Below are 26714 nucleotides of genomic sequence, written 5' to 3'. Positions count from 1 at the left end.
AGGGCCATATACAACGCCCTACGTCAAGCGGAGGCTTACTTCGCGACCAACCAGTTCTGATCCAGTCAGACAACATCACCGCAGTGGCTCATGTAAACTGCCAAGGAGGCACAAGGAGCAGAGCGGCAATGGCGGAAGCTACCGGGATTCTTTGCTTGGCGGAGAATCATGTAAGCGCACTGTCAGCAGTGTTCATTCCGGGAGTGGACAACTGGGAAGCAGACTTCCTCAGCAGACACGACCTACACCCGGGAGAGTGGGGACTTCATCCAGAAGTCTTCGCACAGATTGTGAGTCGGTGGGAACTGCCACAGATAGACATGATGGCGTTCCGCCTCAACAAAAAGCTACAGAGGTATTGCGCCAGGTCCAGAGACCCTCAGGCAGTAGCGGTAGACGCCCTCGTGACACCGTGGGTGTTCTGGTCCGTCTATGTATTTCCTCCTTTTCCTCTCATACCCAAGGTGTTGAGAATAGTAAGAAGAAAAGGAGTGAGAACAATCCTCGTTGTTCCAGATTGGCCACGACGGATCTGGTATCCAGATCTGCAGGAAATGCTCACGGAAGATCCGTGGCCTCTTCCTCTAAGGCAGGACCTGTTGCAACAGGGACCCTGTCTGTTCCAAGATTTACCGCGGCTGCGTTTGACGGCATGGCGGTTGAACGCCGGATCCTAGCGGAAAAAGGTATTCCGGTAGAGGTTATCCCTACGCTGATAAAGGCTAGGAAGGAAGTAACAGCAAAACATTATCACCGTATATGGCAAAGATATGTTTCTTGGTGTGAGGCCAGGAATGCTCCTATGGAAGAATTCCATCTGGGCCGTTTCCTTCACTTCCTACAAACTGGAGTGGATTTGGGCCTTAAATTAGGCTCCATTAAGGTCCAGATTTCGGCCCTATCCATTTTCTTTCTTTTCTTTCAAAAAGAATTGGCTACTCTCCCAGAAGTTCAGACTTTTGTTAAGGGAGTACTGCATATTCAGCCTCCGTTTGTGCCTCCGGTGGCGCCTTGGGACCTTAATGTGGTCTTGGACTTCCTAAAGTCACACTGGTTTGAACCACTGAAACGGTGGAGTTGAAATATCTCACTTGGAAGGTGGTCATGTTATTAACCCTGGCTTCGGCTAGGCGAGTGTCGGAATTAGCGGCTTTATCACATAAAAGCCCCTATCTGGTTTTCCATATGGATAGAGCGGAATTGCGGACACGTCCTCAGTTCCTGCCAAAAGTGGTTTCATCCTTTCATATGAACCAACCTATTGTGGTGCCTGTGGCTTCACGGGACTTAGAGGATTCCGAGTCCCTTGATGTGGTCAGGGCTTTGAAAATTTATGTAGCCAGGGGTATCCGGACTCCAGGTCGACAGCACAAAGGTCGACCTCAATTGGTCGACATGGACAAAAGGTCGACATGGACAAAAGGTCGACAGGAACAAGGTCTAATTGGAAAAAGGTCGACATGAGTTTTTCACAATTTTTTTCTTTTTTTTAACCTTTTCACACTTAACGATCCACGTGGACTACGCTTGGAACGGTAAAGTGTGCCGAGCGAAGCGAAGGCACCATGCCCGAAGCATGGCGAGCGAAGCGAGCCATGCGAGGGGACGCGGTGCACTAATTGGGGTTCCCGGTCACTCTACGAAGAAAACGACACCAAAAAAACATAAACTCATGTCGACATTTTGTCCATGTCGACCTTTTGTCCATGTCGACCAATTGGTGTCGACCTAAGGTGTGTCGACCTTTGTGCTTTCGACCCCCAGACCCTAGCCAGGACGGCTAGAGTCCGAAAAACAGAAGCACTGTTTGTTCTGTTTGCAGCCAACAAGCTTGGCGGCCCTGCTTCAAAGCAGACTCTTGCTCGCTGGATCTGTATCACGATTCAGCAGGCGCATTCTACGGCAGGATTGCCGTTACCTAAATCGATGAAGGCCCATTCCACTAGGAAAGTGGGCTCTTTTTGGGCGGCTGCCCGAGGTGTCTCGGCACTACAGCTGTGTCGAGCTGCTACTTGGTCGGGTACAAACACCTTTGCAAAATTCTATAAGTTTGATACCCTGGCTGAGGAGGACCTCATGTTTGCTCAATCGGTGCTGCAGAGTCATCCGCACTCTCCCGCCCCTTTGGGAGCTTTGGTATAATCCCCATGGTCCTTATGGAGTCCCCAGCATCCTCTAGGACGTTAGAGAAAATAAGATTTTACTTACCGGTATATCTATTTCTCGTAGTCCGTAGAGGATGCTGGGCGCCCGTCCCAAGTGCGGACTTCTTCTGCAATACTTGTATATAGTTATTGCTTCAATAAGGGTTATGTTATTGTTGCATCGGGCGTGAACTGATGCTATGTTATTGTCATACCGTTTACTGGATTGTTATCACAAGTTATACGGTGGGATTGGTGTTGCTGGTATGAATCTTGCCCTTGGATTAACAAAAATCCTTTCCTCGTACTGTCCATCTCCTCTGGGCACAGTTCTCTAACTGAGGTCTGGAGGAGGGGCAGAGAGGGAGGAGCCAGTGCACACCTGGAACTAAATTCTTTCTTAAAGTGCCCATGTATCCTGCGGAGCCCGTCTCTCCCCATGGTCCTTACGGAGTCCCCAGCATCCTCTACGGACTACGAGAAATAGATTTACCGGTAAGTAAAATCTTATTTTCTCTTCTAACCTCAGGGGGGGGGGGGGGGGTGTCCACGTGTGCTGTTTAGTGTTTTTTTGGAAACAGATCGTCTGATAAATCCTTGAATTGTCCCTTTATTAATATTTATAAATACATAAAGTCCCCTCTCAGCCGCCTCTTTTCCAGTGTAAACATATCTAACCTTGTAAGTCTTTCCTCATAATTCAGTGCCTCTACCACCTTAAGCAGTTTGGTGGCTCACTTGTGAACCCTTTTGAGTTTATTTTACAAACACTGGGCATGGGTTGCTCTGGAAGTGAATGGGAGAGTAAAGAATCTTAGAGCGTCAATAAGATCCACTGCTTTACCCTGATCAATATTATCGCTCACTTCCTTTTAGAAGCTAATTAGGTTAGTTTGACATGACCTGTCTCTCACAAAACCATGCTGACTCCTATTAATAACCTTGGAGGAATATTTTGTTCTGTTAGGAATCCAAGTACTCCAGAATGCTGTCCCTTATTACTCCAGAATGTTATCACTTGGTGATAGGCATTTTGCGTAATAACTTCCACAGGTTGTATATCCCACCCTCACAAGGTACCAGGTGAGGCTGCCATCTTGGGCACACTGCATAGAATTACCCAAGGTGGAATATATTGCCTCTAGTAGAGGGGTGATTGCAGCAATCTAACGCTGCAATCACAGCAGGTCCAAATAAAACAGTCAGGTCCACATATTTTTCATACCATCCACGAGCATACTAGGTGAGACCGCTATGTTGTGGGTGCACTATGAAGGTTACTCATTCGGAGGTGAGCCATAGAAAAACCCAAGGCATGTATGGGAAAACTGACACGTATCCATGTGAAGTACATCCTGCCAAAGGAGGAATCCATCCGAGGCATCCGGCTGGGTGCACTGCTTAGGTTGCCGCTGGCAGTGTGTGCAATCAGTGGAGGTACCCATTACAGGAATAGCACATGGTGGGGCAGAAGTATGCTGTTAGAATTTTTTTCTCTAGATTTATATTTACAAAAAATCACATGGTGTATCAATATTGCATTTGTGCACATTGGGGGTCGTAATTAGAAGGGGAATTTATTTAACAGCTTTTATCCAATTATAATTTTTTTTACACACTTTTGTTTGTGGAAAAGGTTTTCTTTTTAACAATATTTATTTGATATAGTACTGAATACTTTATAGATCAGTGCCAAAATTTACAACACATCTCATTTATTTTCTAATGTAAAATATGTGATTACACATTCCCGATATCTTACTGAATGCAGATACAAGGGGTCGATTCAATTCCGCGCGCTGTTAATAGCGCCGGTAAGGAGGTCCAGGAGCTATTCAATTCAGCACGCTGTTAAGTATGACTACAAGATTTCTGCTCACACCCCTCCTGAGGTTCAAGCAAAAATCCGACAACACTAGTCCCGCGATGCTGTTTCATGTCTTAGCACGGCGCAAACAGCATCGCAGCGGGGCCACTAAAGTCGGAAAATGCCGGTTTAAGGCACAAGTACTGAGATTCCCTAGCATAAACACGCTGAATTGAATAACTCCGGGACCTTCTTCCTGGCGCTAATAGCAGCACGCTGAATTGAATCGATACCAAGAATACACTGGTAAAGGTTTTTAATCGTATACTACCACCTAAAAAGATTTTTTCAGCACAGCATCTTTTTGATGCAGCACCAGTAAATAAATGTTGTTACTGAGCATTAAGAATGTGATTGGGAGGACCAATTACAAGCCTCCATCACTTTGATGGTAACACATGGTTGGTTCCTGCTTACACACCCCTGTATGACTGCACAGTGGAACTAGTTTTGGCATTGTGAAACAACTTGTATGTCAGTGGCGTTTGTTTTGAGATCTTTGATTGAGACATTTGTCTTAATGGTGCATTGTAACAGCCTCTACCTCTTTCACACTGAGCGTAAAACCCGGGATATTGTTAGGCTGACCCAGGTCCTGTCTCTCTTTGAAAGGGTCTATCCGTGTGCAAATTGATTTTAGATTAATAATGTACAGCTTTTACAAGTTTCCAGAGTGTTTATATTTATACAGCTAAATTTCAAAGGTGCTATATCTAATTTTGTGATTTATGTATAGATATATATTTACAAAACATTATATTAGTCATTTATAAGGGATTCGACCCTGGGCACTACCAGGATTATTCCCAGGATCGACCCAGGTAGCCTGCAGTGTGGTTGGTGCGAGTCTGTTTATTCGACCTGAGTTACCTTTCAAAAACTATCTGAGACCCCCTCCTCAATGTGGGATCCGGTCTCAAGGTCGACACTGTCTAGGTCGACAGGGTTGGAAAGTCGACAGGGTTTCTAGGTCGACACCCTCTATGCCCCTCCTCCAGACTCCAGTTATAGGAACTGTGCCCAGGGAGACGGACATTTCAAGGAAAGGATTTATTTTTAAACTAAGGTGAGATACATACCAGTTCACACCTCAAACATGCCGTTCAACATGGCATTCAACAGAACTCTAGTCAAAAGCATGAACAATGTCAGCAACGGGCTGATTATTAACGAAACACAACCTGTGTGTAACCAGAACTAGTAACTGCAGATACAGTATGCACTGGGACGGGCGCCCAGCATCCTCTATGGACTAAGAGAAAAGGATTTATCGATGGGTATTAAAATCCTATTGTCTCATACGTCCTAGAGGATGCTGGGGTCACTATAAGAACCATGGGGTTATACCAAAGCTCCAGAACGGGCGGGAGAGTGCAGGTGACTCTGCAGCACCGATTGACCAAACTTGAGGTCACCATCGGCCAGGGTATCAAACTTGTAAAACTTTGCAAAAGTGTTTGACCCCCGACCAAGTAGCTGCTCAATAATGTTGTAACGCCGAGACCCCCCGGGCAGCCGCCCAGGACGCGCCCACCTTTCTGGTAGAATGGGCCTTCACCGATTTCGGTAACGGCAATCCAGCCGTAGAATAAGCCTGCTGAATCGTAGCACAGATCCAGCGTGCAATAGTCTGCCCGGAAGCCGGAGCCCCAATCTTGTTGGGATCATACAGGACGAACAGAGCATCCGTTTTCCTAACCTGAGCCGTAGATTTTTAAAGCTCTGACCACATTGAGAGACTTCGACTCCACTAAGGCGTCAGTAGCCACTGGCACCATAATAGGTTGGTTCATGTGGAACCATGAAACCACCTTCGGCAGAAATTGTTTACGAGTCCTCAACTCTGCTCTATCTTCATGGAATATCAAATAAGGGCTCTTGTGAGACAAAGCCGCTAACTCCGATACCCCCCTTGCGGATGCCAAGGCCAACAGCATGACCACTTTCCAAGTGATAAATTTCAACTCCACCTTCTGTAAAGGTTCAAACCAATGTGATTGAAGGAACTGCAACACCACGTTAAGATCCCATGGTGCCACTGGGGGCACAAATGGAGGCTGGATGTGCAACACGCCTTTCACGAAAGTCTGAACTTCTGGAAGGGAGGCCAATTGTTTTTGAAAGAAAACCAATAAGGCTGAAATTTGAACTTTAATTGAGCCCAACTTTAAGCCCGCATCCACACCTGCTTGTAGGAAATGGAGAAAATGTCCTAACTGAAATTCCTCCGTAGGAGCCTTCTTGGATTCACACCACATATTTTCTCCAAAGACGGTGGTAATGTTTAGACGTTACCCCTTTCCTAGCCTGAATAAGTGTGGGAATGACTTCACTGGGAATACCCTTTCGAGCTAGGATCTGGCATTCAACCGCCAAGCTGTCAAAAGCAGCCGCGGTAAGTCTTGATACACGCACGGCCCCTGCTGTAACAGATCCTCTCGTAGAGGAAGAGGCCAGGGATCTCCTATTAGTAATTCCTGAAGATCTGGATACCAAGCCCTCCTTGGCCAGTCCGGACCAATGAGGATCGCCTGAACCTTTGTTCTTCTTATGATCTTTAGCACTTTTGGAATGAGAGGAAGCGGAGGGAATACATACACCGACTGAAACACCCACGGTGTCACTAGGGCGTCCACTGCTATTGCTTGAGGGTCCCTCGACCTGGAACAATATCTCTGAAGTTTCTTGTTGAGACGAGACGCCATCATGTCTATTTGAGGAATTCCCCAAAGACCTGTCACTTCTGTGAAGACCTCTTGATGAAGACCCCACTCTCCTTGATGGAGATTGTGTCTGCTGAGGAAGTCTGCTTCCCAGTTGTCCACTCCTGGAATGAAGACCGCTAACAGGGCACTTGTATGTCTTTCCACCCAGCGGAGAATCTTCGTGGCCTCTGCCATTGCCGCTCTGCTTTTTGTTCCGCCTTGGCGGTTTATGTACGCAACTGCTGTTACATTGTCCGACTGGATCAATACAGGCAGATTGCGAAGCAGACGTTCTGCTTGAAGAAGGCCTTTGTAAATGGCCCTTAACTCCAGAACGTTTATGTGTAGACAAGCTTCCTGGCTTGACCATCTTCCCTGGAAGTTTTCCCACTGTGTGACTGCTCCCCAGCCTCGGAGACTCGCATCCGTGGTTACTAGGATCCAGTCCTGGATCCCGAACCTGCGCCCCTCTAGGAGGTGAGAGCTGTGCAGCCACCACAGGAGTGAGATTCTGGTCTTGGAAGACAGGATTATTCTTTGGTGCATGTGCAGGTGGGATCGGGACCACTTGTCCAACAGGTCCCACTGAATCACTCTGGCATGGAATCTGCCAAACTCAATGGCCTCGTAGGCCGCCACCATTTTCCCCAGAATCCGAGTGCATTGATGGATTGACACTCTCGCTGGTTTCAGAATTTGTTTGACCAGGTTCTGGATTTCCAGAACCTTTTCCACTGGAAGAAAAACTCTGTAATTCTGTGTCCAGAATCATTCCCAGAAATGACAGCCGCGTCGTTGGCACCAACTGTGATTTCTGCAAGTTTAGGAGCCAACAATGTTTTTGCAGAACCGTCAGGGAGAGCGTAACGTTCTGCAGTAGCTGGTCCCTAGATCTCGCCTTTATCAGGAGATCGTCCAAGTACGGGATAATTGTGACTCCTTGCTTGCGCAGGAGAACCATCATTTCCGCCATGACTTTGGTGAAAACCCTCGGAGCCGTGGACAGACCAAACGGCAACGTCTGAAATTGGTAATGACAATCCTGAACTGCAAACCTCAGGTAAGCCTGATGCGAACATGTAAATAGGCATCCTTTATGTCTACCGACACCATAAACTCCCCTTCCTTTATTAGGTAGAAATTGAGGGATTTCAGGTTCAGGATTGGTCTGACCGAGCCGTCCGGCTTCGGGACCACGAACAGGCTCGAATAAAAGCCTTCTCCCTGTTGTGATGGGGGAACCCTGACAATGACCTGATTTTGACACAACTTTAGTATTGCGTCGCATACTACCTCCCTTTCCGGAAGAGAAGCTGGTAAGGCTGATTTGAAAAATCGGCGAATGGGAACATCTTGAAACTCTAGTTTGTACCCCTGGGACACTATTTCTACAACCCATGGGTCCAGTACCGAACGAATCCAGAATTGACTTAAGAGTTTGAGACGTGCCCCCACCGGTGTGGACTCCCGCAGAGGAGTCCCAGCGTCATGTGGTGGATTTGGCAGAAGCCGGGGAGGACTTCTGTTCCTGGGAACCTGCCACGGCCGGAGCTCTTTTACCCTTTCCCCTTCCTCTAGTAGCAAGGAAGGAAGAACCTCTGCCTTTCTTGTATTTATTGGGCCGAAAGGACTGCATCTGATAGTGGTGTGTTTTCTTTTGTTGTGCAGGAACATAAGGTAAAAATGATGACTTACCCGCGGTAGCCATAGACACCAAATCAGCGAGGCCGTCACCAAACAAGACACCACCTTTGTACGGTAGAGACTCCATATGTTTCTTAGAGTCAGCATCAGCATTCCATTGATGAATCCACAATGCTCTCCTAGCTGAGACCGCCATGGCATTGGCCTTTGATCCCAAAAGGCCAATATCCCTCGCAGCTTCCTTTAGGTATGCTGCAGCATCCCTGATATGACCTAGTGTCAAGAGAACGTTATCTCTGTCTAGGGTATCTTTATCAGATGACAAGTTATCTGCCCACTTCTCAATAGCACTACTCACCCACGCAGATGCAATGGCTGGCCTGAGCAGCGTACCTGTGGTTACATAAATGGATTTCAGTGTATTTTCCTGCCTAAGATCCGCAGGATCCTTAAGGGCTGCCGTGTCGGGACGGAAGAGCCACCTTTTTGGACAGCCGTGAAAGAGCCTTGTCCACAATAGGGGGTGACTCCCACTTTTCCCTATCCCCAGAGGGAAACGGGTATGCCACCGGAATCCTTTTGGGAATTTGAAACTTTTTGTCAGGACTTTCCCAAACCTTTCAGAGAGACACAGAGGGAGTTTGTCAGCTCACAAACCCAGCGCTTCACCAACGGTTCTGAAACACTAAACAATGCTCCAGACCTGCAGCGCTTTTATAATAACTATATAATGCACCAAAATTACTGTGCGGCGCCCCCCCCCCCCCATTTTTCACCCTGATACTTATGCAGCAGTGTGAGAAAGGACCAGCGTCTCTGCAGCCTATGTAGAGAAAATGGCGCTGAGCTGTGTGAGCTGAGAGGACTAAGCTCCGCCCCCGCAATGGCGTGCTTCAGTCCCGCTTTTTTAACTAAATATTTATACTGGCGGGGGATAGGACCTATGTCCCCTCTTGCCAGTCTATTTAGAGGTTTATATGCTGCCCAGTGCCCCCCCCCGCACCCTGTAGTGCTGCGGTGTGTGGGAGCATGGCGCGCAGCGTGCGATCGCTGTGCGGTACCTCATAATGCCGTCACTGAAGTCTTCTTTGCTTCTTCTCCTCACCTGTCTTCTGACTTCTGGCTCTGTAAGGGGGGTGACGGCCGGCTCTAGGAGCGAGCATCTAGGCGTACCTAGCGATCAAACCCTCAGGAGCTAATGGTGTCCTGTAGCCAAGAAGCAGAGCCTTTAAACTCACTAGAAGTAGGTCATACTTCTCTCCCCTAAGTCCCACGAAGCAGGGAAACTGTTGCCAGCAGTTCTCCCTGAAAATAAAAAACCTAACAAAAGACTTTTCCGAGAAACTCAGTAGAGCTCCTCAGAGTGCATCAAGTCTCAATGTGCGCAATTCTAAACTGGAGTCTGGAGGAGGAGCCAGTTCACACCCTTTTCAAAGTCTTAAAGTGCCCATGTCTCCTGCGGATCCTGTCTTTACCCCATGGTTCTTATGGTGACCCCAGCATCCTCTAGGACGTATGAGAAAGACCCTTTTATCAGCAGAGGGTGTTCTTATAAATTGTTATTTTAACTTTTCTGTGGAAATTATTTGTATTAAAATTGGGAGACTATTTGGGAACTTATACAATACCTCACTAACATGACAGGGTGTTATCATGAGAACTAAAGGGTACAGTGCATAAATACATAATCTGTTAAGAGTCGGGGATAATTTTGAGATAATCTCTCTGTGGAATAGCTTGGTTTTAAAAGTGTATGTTACGTTTTATGTCGATTTATTTATTACTTATATTTTGCCTTATTATATAGGTAAGGCCAACTTTCAAGCCTCACACGATTCTTTCCGATTAATAGTGACTTTGTAACCTGTTAGTCCGTTGTTACTTTCAAGTGCAAAAAATTATTTTACACTTATGAAAATAAAGGTTATGTTTTTAAGTAAGTAAAAGAATGTCCCACACCACACAGCAGGGAGTTCTTCCTCTCTGTCGTCGCTTATGCAACCTCGTAATAAAATCCTTCTTACCAGAATACAATAAAAAGGGTTTTCCTTTCTGACGCATAAACATCTAGACATATCTTATCTAGACATATCTTTAATTGCATTACTAAACATCACCAAGCTTCCACATGCAGTAAGTAAAATCAATTGCAGGCAGGTGTCTATAATAGGGTTGTTAACCTCATCAAGAATTTCCGCTGACTTCAAAACTCCCAAGTCTGAAGGTCGAGTGCTTGGATATGTAACCAAAGACCGTGTTAACAGTCTAATTTATGGAAGCCTGTCTGGGTTTAATTTGGTCTTTTTCTATGCTTCTGATGCTGCTCAGTCCTGTATCAACATGATATCAACCTTCTTGTCTGTACAGCTCTGCATCTTGGTAAAATGAAAGGTTTTATTCTACAGTTTCCTCTCCCAAGTTCCTTTATGCCATGATACTTGTGACTGAAATGTTGAACACACCTGAGGTTTGTCAAGGTTCCTGGATTTGTCACTTTGCCATTTCCAATCAAATTCCAAACTGTGCCTGTTTCTTGTGTTGGCTTCTGCAGATAGCTAATGTGATGGGTACAGACTGGCCATGTCTCACTATTAGGCTTACCTTCGCCCACTCATTTTAAATGATGGAAAATAAATAAAATTGGCAAGCTATTATGTTTCAGCCCTTTCTTTGTCTTCCTTCCCTCTTAGGGGCCCTACTCACTGGCCGACCCGCCGCCGAGCTGCCCGACGGCGGATACGGCCAACGAGCGACCCGGCGGCGGGGGGGCAGTGACGGGGGGAGTGAAGTTTCTTCACTCCCCCCGTCACGCGGCTGCATTGAAGTGCAGGCAAATATGGACGAGATCGTCCATATTGGCCTGCATGCACAGCCGACGGGAGACCAGCGATGAACGAGCGCGGGGCCGCGCATCGTTCATCGCTGGAGTCTCCACACTGAAAGATATGAACGAGTTCTCGTTCATTTCTGAACGAGATCGTTCATATCTTTCTAAAAATCGGCCAGTGTGTAGGGCCTATTAGTCCCTTGAGTTAAACAACCATTCCAATGGCTCACCTGGACAGGAATGAGTACGTATAGGCAGAAGTGTTATGGCTTAACATAAAAAAATAAAATATAAAAAATCTTACATATTTAGGTTAGCCCAGTGATGGGGAACAGCTTGCCCTCAAAAGTTCACTTGCAGCCCTCATCTTTGTCATATTTGTTTTGCTATATTTTGTAATACTTGTTCAAAAGGGCTGGGTATGGGTGACCGGCGCTTGGGATTCTGCCGGTCACCATACCAACGCCGGGATCCCGGGGATAGAATGCCGGTGGGGAGGGGTGCGAGCACAACGAAGACCCTTGCTGGCTCGCTGCGCTTGCCACAGGTTCTATTCCCACTCTATGGGTGTCGTGAAATAGTCCCTTTTAGTCGCATGCCGACTGTCGTGACCGGCGGTCACATAACTTCGTCCCATTTAAATGGCAGTTCTCTTTCATTGATTACATTTATCGAATTGACTTACCACTTATATTAGGGAGGAATTATATTAAGGAGAAATTCATTTGTTTTTGTATGCCAGGTGGGAGATATTCATTTGTGTTGCGGATAGGCGCGAGAGCCATGGGCACCCATTACCTATTGTGCATGTCATACCCAAATGCCTCATGTTTAGCCACATAAAGCTGGTAACCCATGAAAACTATTGAGTGCGCTGCGTTTGGGTTCCGAAAAGCCCGCCTTTGGATGGATTCCTACTCGCATGCTCAGGAGGGTGGAGCAGAAATAATGGATGTCCATGACACTTGTGCTTGTCTGTAGAACAATTGAATTGCTTCCAATTACATAGAAGGGAGCTGTGGCATCTCTAACAATGGATTAACCCCCACTAAGAGTAATGCGCGGCCCTTATGAAAGTTAGAGGTCTGTCTAAAGTGGCCCTTGGTGTGTATCATGTTTTTATATATATATATGTCTTTTGTTTAGTATATGGTGCTATAGCTCCTTACAAATGCTGGTTATTCTAAAAAGGAAACTGGAAAGCTGTAGCAATGTATTTAGTAATAACTAATATACTTTATCATCTGAAAAATTTCTGGAAATTAAAAGCCCTTTTTATTACACATTCATTAGTGTGATGGTTTAGGCCAGGCATGTCCAAACTGCAGCCCTCCAGCTGTTGAGAAACTACACATCCCAGCATGCTGGTATATGTAGTTTCACAACAGCTGGAGGGCCGCAGTTTGGACATGCCTGGTTTAGGCTCTGTGCAAAATGTTTGATGTATCTTGCACTCCTCTCAAATGTAATAAATAGACAACTTGAATCTCTTTGTATCATCCTACGCGACAGCCCCTTTGTGAATACACTTTGCTCCTCTGTCCCAGCAGAACATGCTCAATGTAATACATTGTATTCATAGGATAACAATGGGATATGATGAAGCGACAGCGGATTTGCACCAATCGGTCAAAGCTTTTCCGGCCTCCCAGCATGCAATGGGCCCATCCCGCCTCCTTGCTCAGGCAAATCAGTTTTTTGTTTGGTGCGGCAGGAGCTGGACCATGGTCAGAGGGCTGCTGTTTTTTTAGCAGCCATAAGCTTTCTTATTTTATTTTTATAGTCTTACTATTTTTTTGAGTGATCTTTCTAAACAGTGTCTTATACGTACCTTAGAAAGAGTCGCTCCAACGCTTACCCACGAGTACAGTGAAGTTTCGGCGGGCATCTGTGTCGGATATACTAGCAGGTCCAGCAGACGTTACCAGGCTGTGGCCGGAGCACGGGGAGAAGGTAAGGCATTGGTTCCGCTTAGAAGGGGAATACGGACACAGCCGCACTGTTTTGGGAGGAGACTACCAAACAGTCGCTGACGCGGCTGCCACCCCGGGTGCACCAGCGCCAGGCCTTAGGGATCAGAGGTTCCAGGAATAGTATGAGGCCGTGATCCCTAGGGTTGATGTCAGCAGTGGGGAGTCAGACGCTCTCCTGGTCACCCCTCCCTCCGGTTCATGACCAGTTTCCCCCAAGTCTCCCACCATGAACTGTTTCCCGCTTCCGTCTCAGACGCTGTACACAAAGGGGACCCAATCTCAGCATAGGCGTCTGTGTGACTGGTGCGTCCATGTTCACTGAGCGTCTGTGTTCACTATAGGTTCTTGGAGCAGCAGTGTACACTAGTAGCGTCTGGATCCACTCAGCGTTCGCTAATGTAATGATCGGTCCTGGAAGGGAGGTGAGTCTCCCTGTATTCCACTCTACTGAGTATGGGTTATACAGCACTAAGTCTCTATCTACCCTTTGAGTACGAATAGTTAGATAAGTGCCTATTGCATGAGTCTGTATACTTTTACTGTTGTTTCTTTCACATTGCAAGTTCAAAATTTTATACTCTCTTCATCATTCACCATTTTCTCTTATCATTAATTTTTCATACATTAAGAGTGCACCCACTAAAGAGTCTTCTCTTCTCTCCCCCTTTCGTGACATTCTTTCACATTGCGTCTGAATACGTTAGATCTGTTTAAACAGGATGCAGTAATATGTTCTCCTACATACTTAAAATGCAGTTGTAGTTGATGATGTGCTCATATTGCTTATTATACTAATGTATAACATGTGACTGACTGCTAGTGTGAATGCTGACTTTACTATATTTCTGTCAGTTTGTTTTATTCCGATCCTCAATGCTGGTGCAAGGGTAGGGTGGGATTGTATGTCACTTTAAGAAGTTTAAAGTGATTACAGTCACAAATTGTGTAGTACACTGTGGAAGTGTTGATTATTGACCATGTCTAAGAGCGGCAAAGGTGAGGAAGGTACACTTACAGCAACACCAGCATTCATATTGTGTTTGTCTTGCAAAGCTGTGGTATCCTCTCAGGATCTGGTTCAGGATGGTTTGTGTGCAAATTGATTTAGCTTTCTCCAGGTGTTAATGAAAAATACAAGTCAGATTCAGGTGCAGATGGATCCACCTTGGGCTGTGTTTGCACAGGCTTTATCCAGGATAGCTGAACGGATAATTCCTCCAACTCCTGTACCATGGATAGGTTACACTATTAACCCTTACATGCAGCTCCCCACCTATGGTGTATCACTTCCAGCAACAGCTTTTCAAAAGAAACAAGCTGATAAGCCGGTGGTAAGTAAATCTTCACCCTCACAGGCTACACATGATTCAGATGAGGAGGATTCATCAGAAGGTGAAAGCTCAATTAATTCTACTTCGGCATATGATGAGGAGGAGGAAGGTCTCAGCTCAGTGGATATAGCTGAGTTAAAGCAATGAAAGCCATTCTATCCTTAGAGGCTTCAGCAGAGCCTGTGTTAAAAACCAAGGCACCTGTGTTTAAACGTCCCAAAACAGTTAAGACTGAGTTTCCAGGGTCAGATCAGCTGACGGAAACTATGGAAGAGGCTTGGGCAATGCCCAATAAAAAGTTTTGAATTCCTAAGAAATGGAATTCTAATTATCCTCTTCCAGCTGGGGATTGTTTAAAAAGGGAGGTGGCTCCTAAAGTAGATATGCATTAATTCGATTAGTGCGAAAATGTACATTACCTTTGCCTTCAACATCATTAAATGATGTCACGGATAGGAGAGTGAATGGTTTTCTAAAAACCATTTTCCCCCTGTCTGGGGCAGTCATAAGGCCAGCCATGGCTTCAGCTTGGATGGCAAAGGCAATGGCTGCCTGGGCTGATGCATTGGAGGCGGATTTTTCTATAGCCTCTAGAGAGCAAAAATCCCATATAGCTCATATAAAACAGGCTGCATTTTCTTGAAAGAATCAGCATTGGATATGGGTACTATTGCCTCCAGGGCATCGGCTTCAACAATAGCTGCTCGCAGATCAGTTTGTGTACGCACCTGGAAAGCTGATTCATAATCTAAGAAGATTTTGGAATCTGCCTTTTCTGGAGATATTCTTTTTGGTAAAGAATTGACAGATATTCTGGAGTCAGAAGCAGACTCCAAGAAGGTCAAGTTTCCTTCCACATACAATTTCAAACCTAAAGTTCGGGCTTTTGTCTTCAAGAAACACCCTTCTTGAAGGTTTTTTTGTACCAGCCCGTCTCAGGTAGAGACAAAGGCCAGGGCTTTGATAGAGGCAGTTCAGAAATTGCTTCAGTCAGGAGTAGTCATTCCAGTTCCTCCTGCACAACGAGGACAGGGTTTTTACTCCAACCTGTTTTTAGTTCATAAGCCAAATGGGTCATTTCGGCCCATTCTTAATCTCAAAGTACTGAACAAATACATTTGGGTACCTCGGTTTCTCATGGAGCCGTTACGTTCCATCATTTTGGCCGTGGAGCCAGGGGATTATGTGGTATCCCTGGATATACAGGATGCTTACCTACATGTTCCTATAGCACTGTTCCATCAGTGCTATCTCAGGTTTGCTATCCTCCAACAGTATTTTCAGTTCCAGGCCCTACCTTTTGGGTTAGCCACAGCTCCCAGAGTATTTACCAAGATTATGGTGGTAATGACAGCTTATCTCCGCCAGCAGGGGATAAGAATATTTCCATACCTCGACGATCTTTTAATCCTGGCACAGACGCAGGAATTGCTCTTATGTCATCTGCAGCAGACAATAACGTGTCTGCAGAACCATGGGTGGCACATAAATTGGGCAAAATAGTCTCTGGTTCCATCACAACAGATGACTCACTTGGGGGCTGTACTGGATTCAAGTCTTCAGAGAATAATTTTACCTCTGAACAAGATATCCAAGGTTCAGTCAAGGATTCAGGACTTGTTACACAGTCAAAAGGTATCCATTCACGCAGCAATGCGCGTGATGGGTTTGATAGTGTCAACATTCGACATGGTGGCGTATGCACAATTCCACTCGAGTCCTCTGCAGCATCTGATTCTTGCCACATGGAATGGGTTGCATCAGACGATAAAAACACAGACTATGTTTCTTACGATAGGAGTAAGAAGGTCATTAGCCTGGTGGCTACAGACATCCCATCTGGACAAGGGGAGACCCTTTTGGATATCAGATTGGGAAATTCTGACGACAGACGACAGTCTCCATGGCTGGGGAGCAGTGTCAGGAAGGTTGTGTTTTCAGGGTCAATGGACCAAGGAAGAAAGTTGCCTGACAATAAATATATTGGAACTTCGGGCCATATACATGGCACTGATGCAGGCAAAGGGCATTCTTCGGAGAAAACCAGTCCATATCCGCTTGGACAATGTGACGGCAGTAGCATACCTCAACCATCAAGGAGGAACTCGCAGCCGAAACGCGATGAAGGAGGTAAGTCACATACTAAAGTGGGCAGATATTTATCATCCAGCCTTGTCCACAGTGCTTGTTCCGGGAGTCCTAAACTCGGAAGCAGACTTTCTCAGTCGACACACCATTCAGGCAAGCTAATGGGCTCTACACCTGGAGGTCTTCTAGACTCTGGTAGACAAGTGGGGTTTGCCAGAAATAGATCTCATGGCATCCCGTCTGAACAACAAAGTGCTCACATACGGGTCAAGAACAAAGGATCCCAGAGTGATCTTTGTGGATGCCCTGTCGGTGAGATGGGATTTTCATCTGGCTTAAGTGTTTCCTCCAATCACTCTAGTACCCAGGGTGGTGAGAAAGATAAAGCAAGGAAAAGGTGCCGTGATACTAATAGCTCCGGTTTGTCTCAGAAGACCTTGGTACACAGATCTGCAGAGGATGTCGCTGGATGTTCCACTTCTGCTCCCTCAACGTCCAGATCTACTGATGCAGGGTCCTTGTTATCACAGACATCTGGATTGACTGTCTTTGACGGTGTGGCTCTTGAAACCTCTATTCTGAAGTCAAGAGGATTCTCACAACAGGTAATTCAAACTATGCTCAGAGCAAGAAACCGTCCTCAGCTCGCATTTATCACCGAATATGGCAAACCTATATTCATTGGTGCAGTGAACGGAAAATGGACCCCAAGTCTTTCAGCGTTTCCAGGGTCTTCGCATTCCTTCAGGCAGGAATGGATAAGGGTTTTGAAGGTGGCTTCCTTGAGAGTGCAAGTATCAGCATTGACTGTATGGTTCCAAAAGAAAATTGTCAATTTACAGGATGTGCGTACTTTTTTCCAGGGAATGCTGCGCATTCATCCGCCTTTTGTTCCTCCTACAGTGCCTTGGGACTTAAGTCTAGTCCTGAAAGCCCTTCAGGTTGCCCCGTTTGAACCACTTAATAAAGTGGATCTTAAATGGCTGACAGCTAAAGTTCTCTTTCTACTGACTATGGCGTCAGCTAGAAGAGTATCAGATTTAGGGGCATTATCATGTCATCCCCATTTCTGTTTTTTTTTTTTTTTATCCAGATAAAGCAGTTCTCAGAACTAGATCTGGATATCTTCAGAAGGTGGTGTCTAAATTTCACCTTAATGAAGAAATTGTAGTCCCGGCTTTCCAGGTACCGGGCCTTTCTGCGGGAGATGCATCGCTGGACATGGTCCGTGCATTAAGGATCTACGTGGATCATACCAGTGCCATCAGAAAGACAGATTCTCTCTTCATTCTGTACGGATTTCACAAGAGAGGATAGTCTGCTGATAAGCAGATGCTGGCAAAATGGCTTTGAATGACGATTTCAGAAGCATATTCTCAGGCTGATCTCCCGGTTCCGGCTAATGTCTCTGCTCACTCTACTCGTAAGGTAGGTCCATCATGAGCAGCACAACGTGGTGCTTCAGCAGAACAGATATGTAAGGCAGCCACATGGTCTTCCATTAACACATTCATTAGACATTATGCCTTGGATACCTTTGCCTCTCATGACTCTGAATACGGGCGAAGGATTCTCCTGTCCAATCAGGAGCGTCCCCACCACTAAATTGCTTTGGGAAATCCCCATTGTTATCCTGTGGATAACCTATGGACCCTGCCGGAGAAATATACGTTATGGTAAGAACTTACCGTTGATAATGGTATTTCTCCTAAGTCCACAGGATCCACAGGGATCCCACCCTGACACACCTGATTTGAGGATCCTTTTACTCAGTAACCTCTTCCTTCTTGTACGAAAGGGTGTGCATGTGTGTTATTATCGCCTGATTAGGGCTATCTATGATGCTCCTGCTGTGAGCTTTGGAATACAGGTGATTTGCCTGAGCAAGGAGGCGGGGATATATGGACGGGCCCATTGCATGCTGGGAGGCCGGAAAAGCTTTGACCGATTGGTGCAAATCCGCTGTCGCTTCAGCATATTCCATTGTTATCCTGTGGATCCTGTGGACTTGGGAGAAATACTGTTATCAACGGTAAGTATTTACAGTGGCAAACGCAGGATTTGCATGGGGGGGTTTCCAGAACTGGGTGGAGCCAATCACGGGGGTGGGGACTGAGGTGACCCAGTATATGCTGGGTCCGTAAAACTAGTGTGTCTGTGTATATATATATATATATATATATATATATATCCCATGTAAAGAAGGCGGCACTCAGAGACTTGAAGGTGCAAAAGAATATTTAGTAAACAAGCTGCAGAGTTACATCAACGTTTCGGAGCGCGCAGCCCCTTCATCAGGATGATGAAGGGGCTGCGCGCCCCGAAACGTTGATGTAACTCTGCAGCTTGTTTACTAAATATTCTTTTGCACCTTCAAGTCTCTGAGTGCCACCTTCTTTACATGGGATAGTGATGGAGGTGGAAACCTCATAGGATGGCACCTGAGCCAGAAAGCCCACGGAGGCCTTCCGAGTGCCGGCTACTACAAGGGTATCTATCTATCTATCTATCTATCTATCTATCTATCTATCTATCTATCTATATATATATATATATATATATATATATATATATATAACATATCTACACATATATATACCGTGTATGTATATATATATATATATATATATACACACACACACACACACACACACACACACACACACACACATTCATAATCACATATACATAGCATATTAAACATGCATACATATATATATATATATATATATATATATATATATATATACACACACATACAGTACACGTATATATACACATGTATATATCATATGTGTGTGTGTTTATATGTATGTATGTATATACATGTGTATATATGTATGCACATGGATATATATGTACTATAATTAAAATAAAGTAAACTTTTACTGCACTTACAAGTGCCACCAGGAAGACAGCAGGCTGCAGAGGACGTTAGACAGCCATTAATAATAATCATGCAGCTAAAAAAAAATATATATATATTTTTTTTTAGTGGAGGGGGGTTTCTTGGTGCTCGGAAACCCCCCCTGGGTGCGCCACTGATTTACCATAACATATATTTTCATGTTTATATCTGTGTGGCTTGTATATTGCTGTATTAATCTTCTGTATTATGTGCATTGTTTTTGATGTCTGTAAAGCGCCTTGTGTCCTGTTTATAGAAAGAGTGCTATATAAATAAAATAATTATTGTTATTGTTTTTATTATTATTATTATTATTATTATTATTACTACTACTACTACTACTACTACTACTACTACTACTACTACTACTACTACTACTACTACTACTACTACTACTACTACTACTACTACTACTACTACTACTACTACTATAGTGTTTCAGGTCTTATTATTTCCATTTGAATGTCATGTGATGGCAAGTCCACTGTGCTTTTTGTTTTCATTATACACTGCTTATAATTGGTTTATGGTTTTAATCCCATAAATTTCACAAGAGAGTTTTTCAAAATAAATCTATAAAGTCTGCAGTATTATCTCTGTCCACATGAGGGCTCTGCAGTCATTACAGAGACGTGCAGGATGCCAATTGCTAAAGCTGCATTTAAGTCCGATTACCTCACCATACCTGTGCAACGCCTGGTCTTGGCGTCATGCCACATTTTGGCAGCACGCCAGTGTCTTCCATTCGCTTGATTGGAATCGCAGATACAATTTGCTAATCCACTTTCTCAGCCTCGAGATTCAGAAATGCAATCCATCTTTTAAAAATGGCTTTGCTTTACTATGACGTTATCAGGCAAGTTTATTTTTTTACTGAATATTCGAATCAATAAGGTCTGTATTTTATTTTCAAATTAGTCATCTAATTTATTTATTTATTTTTATCTGTGGTGAAATGTAGTCTAGGGAAGCTGTGCCAGACAGTAGATGTTTGAACACAAGAAGTGCAAGCCAATAGTTTATAAGCAAAAGTATGTCGTTTTGCTTTGTCCAGCATCATATGTATGTTGTCCAACGAAGAGACCTCGGGGTTCTTGCAGTGTTTTAGCTTCTCACAGCGGTAGCAAAGTGAATTATAGAAATGATGTGTCTCAATTTCCTTTTCTGATAGGGGATCAAAGCCCGCATATTGGAGACAGTGGTCATGCTTATTCTTCTGGCTCTGCTTATTTTTGGCATTGTGTGGGTGGCATCGGCTCTGATTGACAACAGTCCTGCAAGCATGGAATCATTGTATGGTAAGTATGTGTTCTATTACTCCGTGCAGGTCTGGTTGGTTGTTTTAGGACAGGCATAGCTGTAACATTTGGATTTAATGAGAACCTTTTGAGTTGTGAGACTGTTTCTTCTACGTAAGTTTGTGCAAAAAGTTCACTAATTGATGAATAAGTAAAAGTGGGATTTACTGACCAGTGGCTTGGCCGGGTTTTAAAACTCTGTCTGAATAGTGTGGATACTTCTGCATTGAGTAGTAAATGCATTATTCACATGAATGATTATATGTTGCAGTCAGTCAGTAAGGGTGGGATGTATATGCCTGATCTACTTGAAATAATTTCCTAGCACAATCTGCTGGCTGGGTTACAGTGTAAGTTCTCTGGAAGCTGCATTTGGCGGTGTTACCTGTGTTTCTCATACGTCCTAGAGGATGCTGGGGACGACATCAAGACCATGGGGGTATAGACGGGATCCGCAGGAGACATGGGCACTCTAAAGACTTTTCATTGGGTGTGAACTGGCTCCTCCCTCTATGCCCCTCCTCCAGACCTCCGTTTTAGAAATGTGCCCAGGTCGACTGGATGCACTCTGAGGAGCTCTACTGAGTTTCTCTGAAAAGACTTATGTTAGATTTTTTATTTTCAGGGAGATCTGCTGGCATCAGACTCCCTGCTTTGTGGGACTGAGGGGGCAGAAGTAGGAACCAACTTCCTAAAGAGTTTCATGGCTCTGCTTCTGGCTGACAGGACACCATTAGCTCCTGAAGGGAACTGAACGCTAGCCGTGCCTAGATGCTCACTCCCACAGCACGCCGTCACCCCCCTCACAGAGCCAGAAGTCAGAAGACAGGTGAGTGTTAGAAGACAGATCTTCAATCAAGAAAGTGATGGCTAAAGGTACCGCGCGGCTGGCGGGAGCGCAGCGCGCCATGTTGCCCACACATACACAGGCATTGCAAGGTGCAGGGCACCGGGGGGGGGGGGGGGGGGGGCGCTCCCTGGGCAGCATGAAACCTATGGAAACTGGCATAAATAAGGGGCATAAGTTGCTGCGGCACAGTCCTACGCCCACCAGTATAAAAAATTACCTCCATAAAAGCTGAGGAGAAACACACCATTGAAGAGTGGAGCTTCCTCCTCAGTCAGCCAGCACACTGCTCAGCACCATTTTATCTCTCTCCTCAGGCTGCAGAGACAAGGCTGGTCCTCCTCCACTACTGAACAAGTATCAGGGTGCAAAACAGGGGGGGCCACAGTGAATTTGGTGCTATATAATTGTGTGATTAACATTATAAAAGCGCTGAATGTCAGTGGGCATTTTGTGTTCACAGATATTGTGTTACTGGCGCTGGGTTGTGAGCTGGCAAATCCCATCTGTGTCCCTCTGACAGATTTTACTGTGGGTCTGTCCCCCTATAAGTCCCGGAGTGTCTGTGGTGTGGTTCTGCACGTGTGTGACATGTCTGTGGCAGGGAACTCTGTGGAGACATGTTAGGGACACAGAGGTGTAATATGACACCAAGAGCCTGACTTGGTGAAAGGTTACATGATAGTGTGATTTATATCAGTAAGAGGTTGGACTGAATCTCATACAGAAAATGAAAATAATCTGTTGAAGATGTGATATTTATTAGTTCTGCCTTTCATCCACAGGGACCTTTCTGGGTCACATACAATTTGCACAAGTAGTACAAACTGATACCGACACGGACTCTTGATTCCTGTGTCGACCCTAGTGATTCCAGGGGAATAGGTCCTAAGTTAGCAAAAAAGCATTCAAAACATGTTTTAGCTATAAAGGAGGTGTTAGAAGTTACGAAGCCCCCTCTTTTACCACAAGGAGAGGGTTTACTTTAGTAAAGAAGTAATATAATTTCCCCCCCACCTCAGGCCTGATTTAACCTGAAAATAAATTTAAGATTCCCAAAAGGAATTCAGGCAGCTTACCTTTTTCCAAAAAAGGTGGGAGTCACCCACGTGTGTGACATGTCTGTGGCAGGGAACTCTGTGGAGACATGTTAGGGACACAGAGGTGTAATATGACACCAAGAGCCTGACTGGGTGAAAGGTTACATGATAGTGTGATTCATATCAGTAAGAGGTTGGACTGAATCTCATACAGAAAATGAAAATAATCTGTTGAAGATGTGATATTTATTAGTTCTGCCTTTCATCCACAGGGACCTTTCTGGGTCACATACAATTTGCACAAGTAGTACAAACTGATACCGACACGGACTCTTGATTCCTGTGTCGACACTAGTGATTCCAGGGGAATAGGTCCTAAGTTAGCAAAAAAGCATTCAAAACATGTTTTAGCTATAAAGGAGGTGTTAGAACAGTGTTTCCCAACCTCGGTCCTCAAGGCACACTAACAGTGCAGGTTTTAGTGATATCCAGGCTTCAGCACAGGTGACTTAATTAGTAGCTCAGTTATTTTGATTTAACCATCTGTGCTGAAGCCTGGATATCACTAAAACCTGCACTGTTGGTGTGCCTTGAGGACCGCGGTTGGGAATGCCTGTGTTAGAAGTTACGAAGCCCCCTCTTTTACCACAAGGAGAGGGTTTACTTTAGTAAAGAAGTAATATAATTTCCCCCCCACCTCAGGTCTGATTTAACCTGAAAATAAATTTCAGATTCCCAAAAGGAATTCAGGCAGCTTACCTTTTTCCAAAAAAGGTGGGAGTCACCCCGCATTTTAGATAGGGCCCTGTCATAAAAGAGAAAAGGTGTTTCTCCCTGCGCCTGGAATGGCTTCACTTAAGGAGCCGACAGACCGCAAGTGAGTGAGGTGATTTATTGATGTGGCCAATGGGATACTACTCAGGCCTACCATTGTCTGTGAGTGGGTGAGTAGTGCTATTGAAAAGTGGTCCGAAAACCACTTGTCATTAGACATTGACACAATAGATGGAGACGAGATACTCCTAACGTTAGGTCATATCAAAGACGCTGCTGCGTACGTACTAGAATCCATGAAATATATGGGTTTCTTGGATCAAGAACCGCTACCATGCCAGTATCGGCTCGGAGGGCGTTGTGGATTTGCTATTGGAATGCTGATGTAGATTCGAAAATAAAATATGGAGACTCTCCCGTATAAAGGTGAGGCCTTGTTTGGTGATGGGCTGGATGCGTTAGTCTCGGCGGCTACCGCAGGTAAGTCGACATTCTTGCCTTATGCTCCTACACCGGCGAAAAAGACACATCACTCTCACATACAGTCCTTTCGGCCCAACAAATACAAAAAGGCCAAAGGTCTCCCCTTTTTTTTGCAGGTAGGGGAAGGGGAAAATGAAAGAAATCCGCAGCGTCTCCCGGATCGCAGGAGCAGAAGTCCACCCCTGCTTCTGCCAAATCTACAGCATAACGCCGGGGCTCCCTTGCGGGAGTCCGCTCCGGTGGGAGCACGTCTGAAACTTTTCAGTCAAATCTGGATTCAATCTGGCCTGAGCCAATGGGTCTTACAAATAGTGTCCCATGGGTACAAACTAGAGTTTCAAGACGGCCCCCCATGCCGATTTTTCAAATCGACCTTGCCAGCTTCTCTTCCGGTAAGAGAGGCAGTAACAACGGCAATTCAAAAATTATGTCAGGATCAGGTCATTGTCCTGGTACCCTTGGCACAGTAAGGAGAAGGTTTTTTTATTCAAGCCTCTTCGTAGTTTCGAAGCCAGACAACTCGGTCAGACCGATTTTAAACCTGAAAATCTGAATCTCTACCTGAAAAGGTTCAAGTTCAAGATGGAATCCCTGAGGGTAGTGATTTCCAGTCTGGAAGAGGGGGACTTCATGGTGTCATTAGACATAAAAGATGCTTACTTGCATGTTCCCATTTATCCTCCTCACCAAGCTTATCTGAGATTCGCAGTACAGGATTGCCATTACCAGTTTCAAACGTTGCCGTTCGGACTCTCCACGGCACCGAGGGTATTCACCAAGGTGATGGCGGAGATGATTGTCCTCCTTCGTTAAAAAGGAGTCTATATAATTCCTTATCTGGACGATCTCCTGATAAAAGCGAGATCCAGGGAACAGTTGATGCAGAACATCGCACTCTCCCTGTCAATACTCCAACAACATGGTTGGATCATGAATTTTCCAAAGTCGCAGTTGGAACCGACGACAAGCTTGTCCTTTTTAGGGATGATTCTGGACACAGAAGTACGGAGAATATTTCTTCCAGTGGATAAGGCTCTGGAAATCCAGAAAATGGTCAAACAAATATTGAAACCAACAAGCGTGTTGATCCATCAATGCATTCGGTTGTTGGGGAAAATGGTAGCGGCCTACGAGGCCATACAGTTTGGCCGATTTCATGCCAGAGTATTCCAATGGGACCTGTTGGACAAGTGGTCCAGATGCCACCTACACATACACCGGAAAATAATCCTGTCCCCCAAAGCCAGGATTTCGCTCCTGTGGTGGCTACACAGTTCTCACCTAGTAGAGGGACGCAGGTTTGGGATTCACGACTGGGTCCTAATAACCACAGATGCAAGTCTCCGAGGCTGGAAAGCTGTCACACAGGGGGAAAGCTTCCAAGGAAAATGGTCAAGTCAGGAAGCCTGCCTTCACATAAACGTTCTGGAATTGAGAGCCATTTACAACGGCCTTCTACAAGCGGTACATCTTCTTCAAGATCCCGTGCAGATCCAGTCAGACAATGTAACAGCAGTCACGTACATAAACAGGCAAGGCGGACGAAAAGCAGAGCGGCAATGGCAGAGGTGACAAGGATTCTCCTCTGGACAGAAAGACATGTTAGAGCTCTGTCAGCAATTTTCATTCCGGGAGTGGACAACTGGGAAGAAGACTTCCTCAGCAGACACGATCTCCATCCATGAGAGTGGGGCCTCCACCAAGAAGTCTTCGCAGAGGTGACGAGTCTTTGGGGGAGTTCCTCAAGTAGACATGATGGCATCTCGTCTAAACAAGAAGCTTCAGAGATATTTTTCCAGGTCGAGAGACCCTCAAGCCATTGCAGTGGATACACTGGTGACCCAGTGGGTGTTTCGGTCGGTATATGTTTTCCCTCCACTTCCACTGATTCCAAAAGTTCTCAAAATAATAATAAGAACAAGAGTTTGAGCAATCTTCATTGCCCCAGACTGGCCGAGCAGGGCTTGGTATCCAGATCTTCAGGAGTTGCTCATAGAAGATCCTCGGCCTCTTCCTCCTCGAGAGGACCTACTACAGCAGGGGCCGTGTGTGTATCAAGACTTACCGCGGCTACGTTTGACGGCATGGCTGTTGAGCGTCGGATCCTAGCCCGAAAGGGTATTCCCAAGGAAGTCATCCCCACTCTTATTCAGGCCAGGAACGGAGTAACGTCTAAACATTACCACCGTATTTGGAGAAAATATGTGTCTTGGTGTGAATCCAAGAAGACTCCTACGGAAGAGTTTGAGTTGGGACGTTTTCTTCATTTTCTGCAGGCTGTTGTGGATGCGGGCCTTAGATTGGGGTCAATCAAGGTCCAGATTTCGGCCTTATCAGTTTTCTTTCAAAAACAATTGGCCTCCTTTCCAGAAGTTCAGGTATTCGTGAAAGGGGTTCTTCTCATCCAGCCTCCATTTGTGCCTCCAGTGGCACCATGGGACTTTAATTTGGTGTTGCAGTTCCTTCAATCGGGTTGGTTTGAGCCTCTGCAAGAAATAGAGTTGAAGTTTCTCACTTTGAAGTGGTGATGCTTTTGGCATTGGTATCCGCAAAGTGGGTGTCTGAATTGGGGGCCTTGTCCCTCAAGAGCTCTTACCTGATCTTCCATGAAGATAGGGCAGAGTTGAGAACTCGTCAACATTTTCTTCCAAAGGTGGTTTCCTCTTTCCACATAAACCAACCTATTGTGGTGCCAGTTGCTACTGACACGTTCGCTGAGTCAAAGTCTCTAGATGTGGTTAGAGCTTTGAAGATTTATGTCGCTAGAACAGCTCGAATATAGAAA

The 26714-nt window shown here is 45.4% G+C and overlaps 1 protein-coding gene across 4 annotated transcripts in view; it reads left to right on the top strand.

Annotated features, from left to right (window-relative positions):
• The window catches only part of LMBR1 (limb development membrane protein 1), a 592458-nt gene that overhangs the window by 280578 nt on the left and 285166 nt on the right, over nucleotides 1-26714 (top strand). For all 4 annotated transcript variants that reach the window (XM_063921898.1, XM_063921896.1, XM_063921899.1 and 1 more), the window contains one exon: nucleotides 20659-20785. In XM_063921898.1, the coding sequence (XP_063777968.1) occupies nucleotides 20659-20785 (127 nt within the window). The remainder of the gene's footprint in view (nucleotides 1-20658; nucleotides 20786-26714) is intronic.

This window comes from Pseudophryne corroboree, chromosome 5 (assembly GCF_028390025.1).
Source record: "Pseudophryne corroboree isolate aPseCor3 chromosome 5, aPseCor3.hap2, whole genome shotgun sequence".
Classification (NCBI taxonomy): domain Eukaryota; kingdom Metazoa; phylum Chordata; class Amphibia; order Anura; family Myobatrachidae; genus Pseudophryne; species Pseudophryne corroboree.
This window is presented reverse-complemented; position numbering and strand designations above follow the sequence as displayed.